General features: G+C 47.0%; 1 protein-coding gene across 1 annotated transcript in view; it reads left to right on the forward strand.

Annotated features, from left to right (window-relative positions):
• The first annotated feature begins 7430 nt into the window (after positions 1-7430).
• The window catches only part of RFX8 (RFX family member 8, lacking RFX DNA binding domain), a 65243-nt gene continuing 60804 nt past the window's right edge, over positions 7431-11869 (forward strand). The window contains exons 1-2 of the mRNA XM_009883117.1: positions 7431-7457; positions 8192-8301. Of these exons, the coding sequence (XP_009881419.1) occupies positions 7431-7457; positions 8192-8301 (137 nt within the window). The remainder of the gene's footprint in view (positions 7458-8191; positions 8302-11869) is intronic.

Raw genomic sequence — 11869 nt, forward strand, 5'->3', positions numbered from 1 at the left:
CAGCCCACCGTGTCTCTGCCCCGCGGCGTGGGCAAGGAGGGGGCTTGTGTGCGGGGCGCTGCCGGTCGCACGGCTGTCGTCTGTGACACCCCACCCCCCCCCCGCGCCTTTGGGGAGACAGCGCGGTCAGTGTTAGACTGTCGCGACCGGTGTCGCAGGGCACTTTTCAGAAATCATAGTAGAAATAATAGAAAAGGGGCACAAGGGTGGTTGGCGCTACCCCACTGCCCATGGAGTGAGTGGTGGTGGTATTTTCCCTTCCTGTCCCCGGTGACATGATCAGTAAAATCTCTCATTTTCTCTCTCCTCCACCCCCCAGAGACCCCAGACCCACAGGAAAAACATTCCTGCCCCATCAGAGACCTCTGCAGAAATGGAGACAAGTCCTGGCCTCCAGAACCAGATCCAACAAACTCACGAGGCGGCATTTTAACACATCATTTACCGGAAGCCTGGAACTGTCTCAGGCCCCGCTCCCACCCAAGAAGCATCCTCCAGCAGAATCTGAATCACGTGGAAGAATCTCATCAAACCTCACTGGAGTTGGTCACATGAGGCGGTTGCACGCAGGTGTAAACCTTGGCAGGATTCGCCTCCCATTGAAGTTCTTTATCACACCGATACGGCAAAAATGTTACCTGCTTGCAAGAGGTCGAGTTACGTTTCCTGTGGGAACCCAGGTTTTCCTGTCTCTTCTACTTCAACCACAAAATTACATATACATAGCTATAAGTATCACAGAAACATACTTTTAAAACAAAGCAAACCTGTTGAGCAGAAAGTGTAAGGATAAATTAGCATAACAGTTTAATGGTGTGCTTCATTTTCATTTCAAGTGTAGTTACAAAGAAAGGAAACTCGGGCCCGGACCGGGCAACTGTTTTTCTCTGTACAGGAACCTATAGTCGTAAGAAGGCAAATGATTTCAAGTGGGCTGGATGCTGGGTCCGTCTGAGTGCGTGGGCACAATAGTAGGATCAGGTCTAGAGATGCAATATATTTTGAAAAGTGGGTTTCCACAAAGATTTATTGTCAACGACCTGGTTTGCATTACATGGCTTATTTAACTCTGCCTTTCTACACGTATGAGCAGCCTTGGTAGGTCAAACCCATTGCCCGTCCAGCCCAGCGTCCTGTCTCCAGATGTGGCCAGTGGTGAGTGCTGAGGGAAGAGCACAGGGATACTTTAACCATCCAGGGATATTTCCCTGGGGCCTCCTCCCAGCTCTCGGCAGCTCAGGGAGTTCTTCAGCAGTGCTTGGTGTCGCCGCGTTTCATACTCTGGTGATTTTTTCCTTCCATTAGATTGCCTGTTTACGTTGTGGATTTGTAAGTGCTTCTGGCTCTTACAGTGTCCTCTGGCAGGGAGTTCCACAGATGAACCAGCTGCTTCTTACTTGAAGACCACCTTTGTTTGTTGGCTTTGAACCAACATCCACTAATTTGCAAGATGCAAACCCCCTGGTTCTTGCGTTGGAAGAGACAACAATTGTTTCCTATTTGTTTTCTCCATTACGTTTGTTTCTTTAATAGATTTCCTTTGTGTTTTCCCTCAGTTTTTACCAGCTAGCAAATTCTCGTCTTTTTAGCGATACCAGGAATGGAAGGCATTCCATATTTACCCTTCCTTGCACTGTTTCTGCTTCTAACACCTTCTTATTAAGACAGGGGAATGGATCTCTGTACCATGTTCACGATGTCGGGTTCCCCATGCAGCATCATGGTGATGTCCTAGTTTCCAGTCCTTTCTTGATGCTCCCTTTTTTCACTGTTGCTGAGTATGAAAATGACATTTCTGTGGAAAACGTCTATTATAACTCCACAATCTCTTTCCTTAGTGGTAATCCTACCTCAGAGACTATCGCTGTGTACTTCTGGATGCTGCAAAGATTTTCAAGCCCAAACTCTGACCTGCAAGTTTTCCAAACCCAATGCGTAACACCTTTCTCATGCCCCTGAAAAGTACAGTCTGAGTTTTGCAGAGCTAAGGCTCTGAGCCCAAGTACACATTTTCACCATTATAGCTCTGATGTGGCTCCACCATAGTGTCCCCTCTCTGCTTTGAGCTTGTATTTTATTATAGTGAGTTTTGTTCTTTGGTTTGTTTTAGGATTGCACCAGAAGACCGCTGAAGAAGCAAAAGTGCTAATGACAAGATTGTGAATCCTTGAAAACTAGCGTATCCCCTAACTTTAGGGAAAAAAATAGTTTTCATAAAGCAGTAAATGCCACAGGGGGGCTTCCTGCTGGTTCCCGGGGTGAAGCGCTGCACTGCCTCACCTTCCTATTCCTACGCAAGCGGAGGGATGAAAGGGTTGCTTTCTTGAGGAAGAAGTCTCTCTGGCTGCGGCCAAAACCACTCAGTTCACATGTTCGTCATGCTCTTCACCAGCACAGCGTACATACCCAGTTTGGAAAGTCTAAAGGTTAAAAGACCAAACCTAAAACCACTGAAAAGAAGATGAGCGGCGTGTGTTTTAACTCTTCCTCACAGGGTGAAACCTGCATCCCTGAAGGAGACACGGTGAGACGGCCATGAAAAATCATAATGCAGATGAAATGCGAGGAAAGGCGATTTCAGCCCTGTGGATAGTCAGCCCGCACACAGAGCGCTAAATGACTGTGTCTCCTAATGACAAACTAAGTAGAAGCATCAAAAAATCTGAGTCAGCTCCATCTGTTCGGGTACAAAGCAGGAGAAAGCTGCGGGGCCAGTGTGCTGCTTTCTGTCACCCTCAGACACCGTTGCACCCGTTCCTGCTCTCTGTGTCCGCAGCAGCGGAGGGAACGGAGGAGCTGGCGTATCCCGAGCAGTTTCAGCATCCTCGAAAGAGGGAAGCTGAGCCTCCCTTTCTCCGGCCATTTGTTTCCATCCTCTGGCACCTCATCCCTTGCGTCAGCGTAAGCGGTCGTACAGCTGTGCAGCATGCCGGGACTCGGAGCCAAGCTAGCCCAGGAAAGGAAAGAATTTTTAACGTTAGGATTGATCAGTTCCCCGGGGCTGGTTCGTGGCGTGGCTGCTCAAGCGGTTGCGTTGACGAGAGGGAGGGGGGGTGCAGACACTGCGTGCAGGGGAGGAAGTGTAACCATAGCATTGCCTCTTGGTGGTAGCTGTGGCTTAAGCCAATTTCAACTCTCGGTGGACCCGCAGGGGTAGAACTAGAGGAACTTCCTTCCTTACTGGAAGAGGCACTGTGGGAGTAATGGGAACCCAACATTTATGTTCTAGCCACAAAAGAAATTCCTTTCCCTCTATTTCCCCCCCCACAGTTCTTTGAAATTGTCTTTGTTTTATTCCTTTCCGCATTTAATACACTGAGGCCCTAATGACTGACCAGAGATGTAGAGGTCATCAACTGCACCAACTTTTTAAGAGCTTAATCATCAACAGTATTCAAGGAGATGAGTAAAGAGAGAGGAAGTTCTGAATTTTCCTTTTGCTTCTGCTACTGATTCATCCCATAGCCTTGAGGCATCTCATTTCCTGCCTCCGCTCTCGTTCCCTATGTGGAAAATGGGAACGATTTTGACCTACTTGATACTGTGAAGTGTTAGACATGTGCCCCGTTGTACTGTCTAGGGAAATGGTTCTCGCCTTGGCCAGGAGAGTCCATGAGGGAGGCTCAGGCTGGGCTGAGGAATACCAGAGGGCCAAGTAGTGAGCGAGGTGGAGTGAGGCTTCGCACAGTCCAGCTCTCCTGCTGCAAGTGGGCTCCCAAGACCAGAAGGAGGTTGGGAGGCTTTAAAGACTGCCTGTTCTTCTTGTCCTGATGAGTTCTCCTCGTGATGGTGATTACAACACAGGCTGGGAGCAGATCATATACAGAAGGATGCCACACAATCAGCCTTCCTCCAGCTTACGTTCCTCTCCTCCTCTGCTGCTTCCACCACCGCTATCTCACACCTCCATGTGAGAGCTGCTCCGCGCGAGCACTGCCGGCACACCCAGGTTCTTATATGCTGCATCTGAATGTCACATAGGTGGACGTGTTCCCGCAGCTTTGGTCGCCCAGTTGAGAGTGCACCGCTGCTGGTGGCATCCTGCTGCTTCCCCCCTCCCCAGGCTACTGCACTGCCTCCCGGACAGATGGGTTACCCGCATCCTGACATGCCGGCGAGGCTCAGGCACGTAGCTGGACCCAAGCGTAGGGAAGCACACGTAGATGTCGCTGTAGGTGATGCCAAGATGCTCAGGGCCCACAAGGAGCAGCTTTCCACCAGCTGTACATTTCGAGGCCATCACTGTCCACCCCCTGGCTTCCTCTGTTGGCAGATCGGGGACTGGATTGAAAGGACTCCTGAAACACAGGGGCTGCCTAAATATAGCAATCCTGCTAGCGCGGGAAGGGTGGCAAAGAGAGGCAGAGCATTTCCCACGGCTGCTCGGTACCGGGTGGGAAGGCACAGCTCTATCAGCACTGTCAGCACTTTGGAGGTGCCCACCTCTCCCCATCCCCTGCCAGGCTCCACAGCTGTGCTGCTCTTTCAGCTGTGACAGTACAGCTCCCGTCTGTTGTGGTCAGGTAGCTGGGCTGATCTTAACAAAGAAAGAAAACACCTTTTTTCTTTATTTTTTGCAGGCTTTGCTTTACCTCTTATTAATGCCCTGCTGTGAAGGAGCGGCAGGCACCAATGTGAGGGCAGGAATTCCTCAAGTTGTTATTGCACAGACATCTAGGTAGCACGAAACTATGTCCTAAAAGTCATTTTGGGGTGAAAGAGTTACCTCAAATGGCATTGCAGTATGGTCTTGGGACACAAGTTAACCTTAGTTCTGTAATAAGTAATATCACACCTGTGCAGTACTGGAGCACCCAGCAGTTCTAGCTGGATCCAGATCACAGATGAACATATGACAATGTTCTTATGAAAGTACCATAATATGGTGTTCGTATCATCGTTATGTGTTTATGCTAGCTGTGGTGAAGAAAGATGGTACCTGGTCCATCTAAAGCTGTAGGATATGAGAAGCTGATAGCTGAAATGGTATGAAGTTTGCCAGGACAGTGTGCTCCCAGAGAAACCTGTGAACGAATCTGAACCAGCAGAGTAAAGTGCAGCAATTTGCATGACCTCGCTGGGTCATTTTGAATCTGATTTCTGAACGTGCCCACACAGGATTTACATCCATGGAGCCACAGCCTCCCTGAGGAGGCTGCTCCCATCCCTGGAACAGAACAGGACAAGGAGGGGTGATTTCATGCTGCCACCATCTTTCGCTGACTCCACATCGCTAATTGATCTTCCCAGACTGAATTCGCAGCACAGCCCAGCACTTCACATCCGACTGGGAACTGTCAGTCCTGCAGCCAGGCTTACAGCTGGCAAAAAATGCACAAACCTGGCATAAAACGACTGTTGCATGCTTGGGCTAATTGAGAGGATGCCGGGTATATTTTCAGACATTGCCTGTGCTCTAAGTTTTAACAAGCTAGCTGCTTCTGATCCTGCTATCTATCGCACAAAGCATGCAATTACTGAGCGTGGCTGGCTGTCACAGGCTATCTCTGCTTGCAGCTAAGCTGGCTTGTAGTTATCTTCCCGTGAGCCAACTGTGACACTTATTTCACCTCTCATACAGGGCCCTGAGCCATATCTGTAGTGGCAATAACCAAACTTTTTTCCTCCCCGTCTGAGTTAGAACTCCTCAGGGAGTGTTGTCCCTCCTCACGTTTGTCTTGATGTGCCTTATCTCACCCAGGGGCACCTGGGGGTGCTCACCCGGAGTTTCTGAGATCCATGCTTCAGGATGATGAGGAAGGCAGAGAGACAACCTGCTCACGCCATGTTTGTGCCCTGGAATAAGAAAAGCTGCTCTACCAACGTGACGGTGGCTGTGGCTCTGCAGGGATTTCTCTGCGAGCAGTGCTTGTGTAAGGATCTCCCAACCCTTCTCCACCAAGCACACGGGCCCGTATCCTGCGCTTTTCCTCCTGGTCTTTGGCTCCTGTCACTGGACTGTCCCTGTTGTTGTGCTGGTGCCTTTACTTGCAGAGCCGTGTGATCGAACAGACCAGCATTGCAAATAACCCCTGCTTTCAGATTTTATCCAGCTCAGTTGTGCTCACAGTGTGGTGAAAGAGCAGAAACGAGCAAAGCAGTGAACGTGGAGGTGGTTGGGTTCCTCTTCTGTAGGCCTCCAGTTCAAGCTGAGTCTGCAAGCCTCCCAGGCCTTTGAGGAGATAGGTGGGGATTACTTCTCAAGAACTTAGGCCTTGTTTTGGCATGGCCCTGATCATAGTCTTGATGTGCCACGTACTGAGTCAGAAATGTCACAACGACATGATGCAAAGCACTGAGTCTGTATGAACTTACTCTGTCAATTCAAATGAGTTCAAAAAATTCTGAAGAAGTCATGTCCCAGACCATCTTCTGATGGAGCAGGTACTGTAGCCAGCTTAAACCTGGTAAAAAAGAATAAAGCTGGCACAGAAATATTTCTGTATACTTGGGCTAACTGAACGGAAAGAAGATTGTTGTGTGCTTACGTCTGATCCAGAGCAAGCTGATCCCAAAAAAGCCCACAGATCTGGTAATAACCAACTGGTGACCACGGCCTGAGTTGGTACAGAAGTCATTGCGTTACCATTTCTACCAACAGTGGGCTTCTGCAAGAAAGCTGTGAGAGCATAAATTCCCACAGTGCCCCTGGTCTGAGTACAGCTGCCTTTAATCCTGCAAATTTATCCCCATGTTGAACTTCATGCATTGTGCAAACTCCCTGTGAATTCATAAATCTTTGAGGACTGTGGCTTAAGTGAGGTAAATTATAGAAATCGAAATTAAAGTCTAAAGCATATATTTTAAACAAACATTAAGGCTACTGAAGTCTGCCCTTTGAAAGCTTTCTTCTTCAGTTTCCCAGTGACTTTTATTTGAATGGTGAAGGGATTTTCATTTTGTGTTGTATTTTAAAATGAGTAGCGAGTTATGTTTTCAAAGTAACTCTAAAAATGAAGAGTGAATTATCACCAAAATGTAAAAGAAAGGGGAGAAAGAAGCATAGGTGCGAATTAACTGTCCTTTCAAATGAAAAATTAAAAACCCAGTGCTGTTGAAGGAAATGTAGAACCATGTAAAGATTTCCACAATTAATACACAGGCTTAACTGGTTTAAGTTTCCCTTTCATTTTATACAGCATGAGGTTCACAGAGGCCATAATTTCACAAAACTCTGGCTTTGTCAGTGAAGCTAACTTAAAATGTTCCCTCTCCTCCCTTCCCTGGCACCTTGTACCTGGTTTCACACTGCAGAGCACTGCTCTGTCTGTGGCCAGCTCCTGGTGCCAGAGCAAGGGTTTGCAGGGCTGAGCCACACACCGGCTTAAAAATAATACCCCCCCAAAAGGAAGTGATTTTTAGCATGCATCGCTTCTGGTGTCTGGCGTGACCCCACAGACAACTGCAGTGGCATCACCGAGGAGGCCGTGATGCCGCCTCCTGGCCAAGAGGGGCATGTGGGAAACTGGTGAAATGGCGAAATGGCATTGGCAACTTCTTAAGCGAGCTCCAACAGCAAAGTCAAGATCTCATGGAGCTGCTGCTGACATGTCAATAGAAATGCCAGGGAAAGGTCCGTGGGAAGAGACAAAGCCTTTAGGCATCACCGTGCAGCATATAATTTAACAAAAGACACCCACTGGTCATAATAGATGGTTGAAATGAAAAGTATTAGTCACCCTTGGGCCGGTGATTGACACAACGTAATCCTCCAGGTATTGTTTTTTTTTTTTAAACAAAACTTTGTCATCAAAATAAAGCAAAAGGCTGAAAGGTATGGAGCATTGCTGGGCTTTGATGTGAAGCAAAATATTTGAGCTACGGTTTAGCTTCAAATGTCATTTTCTGTCCTGTCCTCTTCTTTTAGATATTGTTGATTTACCACGTGGCTCTTCTATATGACACATTTACCCTCTGTGATCTGATTTTAAGAAAGCCAAATATCAGGAACGCTGTGACACAGCAGTTTGGTAAAGATCCTCAGTGTAACTGTTTGTGAAGACTTCCTAATCAGTACAATTATTTTATCTTCTGAAACATGGAGGCTTTTAGGGGTCTTCTGGTCATAACAGAAACCCTTTGAATAAAGAGGGTCTACGGAGAGCTGTCATCTCCGGCTAAAACATGTGGTATTCACCTGTCCATTTTGCATGCCTGTATCTAAGCTGATCACCTAAGCTTCCTTTAACAGTTGGCTGAAAGAAGTAAGCACCTCCAGGGTACAGTTCATAACGTCCCGAATCAGACAGGTAAAGTGGCTCAGAGGAAGTCTATCTTAGCGCTGACTACGAAGAAGGCACGGTGAGTTTGGATGCTGAAGCCTGCACTGAAGCCATCTGGGGCTGGTGCAATGAATCCCATGCAGCCAGTCGATTCTCTTTCGTTCCTTAACATTTTAAGCCAGTTTTTAAGATTTTCCTCTGTGCAGTCCTGCGTACGTTGGAAGTTATTTACCCGTTTGACTAGCAAAGTGAAGTCAAGAGGATATTTACCTGTGGTGAATGTGTAGCTCTTCTTGTGGAACTGCATGGGAGCTCTGTGGACCCTCTTCTCCCCTTTAAGACTGGTGTATTTACTATAAGCAGTCATCATCAGAAACAAGTATGCTGTTAGGCAATGGTGAATAGGCAATTTGCCCTTAGCTCAATTAGCTCTGAAATGGAAAAAGCAGGAAAATTACACAAAGAACAGAAAAACAGCACATGATTTCCCCAACAGCACTTGAGAACTTTTTCTGCTGCTTTGATCGTTACTGTTCCCTCCTCTCACAAGCCCAGACTGGAGCCGTTACTTGGGCTAGGTGTAAATACATAGGGACAAATGATGAGATGAAGGCGTACACCACAGGATATACTCCCAGTTCAGAAGGCAGCTTAAGTACTGAAGGCGGTGGGACGTTAATGGCATGCAAATGCGCGCTTCTGAATAAGGGCGTTCCCCCAGATCAGATCCTGAGTACTTGGCAAGAGCGCTTTGCAGAGTTCCCCAGGACACTGCCAAATGTACGCAAACCCTGCCCGCCGTTCCCTTGCTGATCAAGTCCCTGATTTCCCCCAGGAGAGAAAGGATGCCTTTACACTAACTTCAGGACCTAAAATTCTGCTCACTGAGGACGAACAGCAGATCACCAAACTAGTTTTCCCTTGTGCCTGAAGCTTGAAAAGATTGAGGGTAAAAACCTCTGCAGCTGGAACCTTCTTGACCTCCGTGGAATATAAGGAGGAAAATAAGGGCCAGTTACCTTAGAGTCAGGCGTTCCAAGCATTTTGTAACCGTTAGTCACTTTCCTCTCACCACCAAAATAATGTAGAACGGAAACACTTTATGATTTTTTGATGATGAAATTTTACACTGCCGGGGTGTAAAATTATATTTAAATATCAACCTTCTCCCTGCATCACACAGCAGTTTCCAACATGTTTGCATACTACGTTTTACAGGACAACAGCTAATATCTACACTTAATGTCACTTAAATCTTACATGGTTATCTGACATCTCTGAGCACTTCAGAGAAAAAGAAGATTATTGTCTTTAGCAAAATGCTGAGAAATCAGAGGTCACAAGTTCTTATATACCTGGAACTAATTTGGGATTTGGGTTACCTAACATGAGACAAACTATTTTCATTCACACTTTGCACATAATTTTTCCTGGAAGATGACTTTATATACACTTTCTCAATCCTTTCTTTTCTTCTACAATCCTAACATCACAAAATGTATGCAGATGTCTAGAAGTTGTGGCTTCCCATGAAAAATCCTGAGGCTAAGCATCCTGCCTGATGAAATTTGCAGCTATACTGCCTTTTTGCAGAACCCTTGCAGCAACATTAAGGTCAAGCTCCTAGACTGGCTGTCTAAGGCACCCAGGACCACAGTGCACCTCAGCACCCATACCACCACAGTGCGTTTATGCAATCTCGCTTCCTATAGCATGTGCAGGCATCATGCTGCACAGCCAAACCACCTCTGCCAAGTTTCACCGGTCTTCTGTCCAGATGCGTGCCAGCCAGTGAAAAAAGGGATAACAGTTTTATGCTATGTTGCCTCATCATATTTCAAAAGACAAAACAAGACAGGTCGTGTCATCTTGCAGTGCCCTTCAAGCATTTGACACTCCAGCACAGGTCCTATCACTGCCAAGGACATACATTGCCTCCTTGCTGCTTGTCATTGCAGGCCAAAGATAGTTTATGAGTAAGAAAGTCCAATCAACAGCGTGATGAGGTGAAGATCTTCTGCCCGAGGAAGATCCTGTTGATGGATGTATGCAAAGGAATCTGGACTTAAAATTGCAACGGAGGATCTAAGATATTTTCTTACTGAGACATCTTGTCCTGGCTGCAGTTTTCCCTAGCTCTCCTCTGTTCACCCCCGAGAACTGATGGACTGATGAAGTCCTCTGGACTCAGGGCTGAGGAGCCCAGCCACACAAGGAATCTGTAGGGTTTGGGGACCTTGACTTTGGCCCAGTGTAGTAGATGAGGTCCCATTACTCAAAGTTCCTTTGAGCTGTACCCCTAAAATGCTCACTGTTGGAATAAGAAGGCTGCCCCTAGATTGCTTGTACGATTTTTTCATCTCCAGCGCTCTGGGGTTTGCCTGTCCTTTTCAGTTGTCTGTTTGTATAGTCTTATTTGCGGGCAAAGAGACATTCATCAAATTTGACTGCATTTTATGGTGTGTAAAAATTTACTCTAGGCAATAACAGATAGACTTCTGCACAAGTATCAGAGGTGGGAATCATCCTAAATGCTGTAAGATGTCTACAGTGTAGAAGTCCAAACTTGACCTCCTCACATCTCTCTCTCTTCATAATAGTCAGCAGAGAAAGAAAGGCACTTCTTGGGCATGATTCATCTCAAGTAAAATAGGTCACATGAAACACTTTCTAGAAATGCCTATTTCTCTGTATTGACTCTGAAGTGAGTCTAGATATGTAAGTCGTGCAGAAATGGTTATACTGCAAATGTCCAGAGTTAGACAGGATGAATCCCACATGCCTTGTCTGGACTTAACACCCTGTGGAAAGACTTTTTTCTTCATCTGCTCCCTTATCAGGTGTGCATTCGTCAGCTGCTTGGATGTCTCTGATGTCTCTGCAGCTCTTCTGCTGCTGAAGCGCTAACTTGTCCCTTCACCCAGGAGTGCCAAACACAACACTGTCAAGATGGTTGAGGGAAAATACAAGTAAGGGTAGTGGGACTTGACTACAGGACATGAGGATCAGCAGGCAGGATCACAGAATGGTTAAGGCAGGGAGGCGCCTCTGGGAATTGTCTGGTCCAACCCCTGCTCAGAGCAGGGTCAGCTAGTGCAGGTTGCTCAGGACCGCATACAGTTGGGTTTTGAGTATCTCCAAGGATGGAGACCCCACAACTTGTCTGGGTGTCTTTTAGTAAAGGAGTGTGGGGTTTTTTAATGTTGAAATGGTATTTCTTGTATTTCCATTTATGCCAATTGCCTCTTGTCTTTTTACTGGGCACCACTTAGAGTCTGACTTCATCTTCTTTAGTCGCCCCATGGGGTATTCATACACATGAATCAGATCCCCCCTGAGCCTTCTTTTCTCCAGGCTGAACAATCCCAGCTCTCTCAGCCTTTCCTCATATGTCAGATGCTCCGGTCCCATCATCATCTTCATGGCCTTTCACTGACTTGCTGCAGTAAGTTCCCGTCTGTGTTGTACTGGGGAGCCCAGAACTGGACTCAGCACCCCCTGATGTGTCTACCAGTGCTGAACAGATGGGAATAATCACCTCCCTCGACCTGCTGGCAACCTTCTTCCTAATGCAGCCCAGGGGCTGCTGGCATCATTTTGAGCTATTGCAATAGACAAGGGCAGAGGGCAGCTGCCAGCAGCACTGT

Source organism: Charadrius vociferus, unplaced genomic scaffold (genome assembly GCF_000708025.1).
Source record: "Charadrius vociferus isolate BGI_N301 unplaced genomic scaffold, ASM70802v2 scaffold92, whole genome shotgun sequence".
Taxonomy (NCBI): Eukaryota; Metazoa; Chordata; class Aves; order Charadriiformes; family Charadriidae; genus Charadrius; species Charadrius vociferus.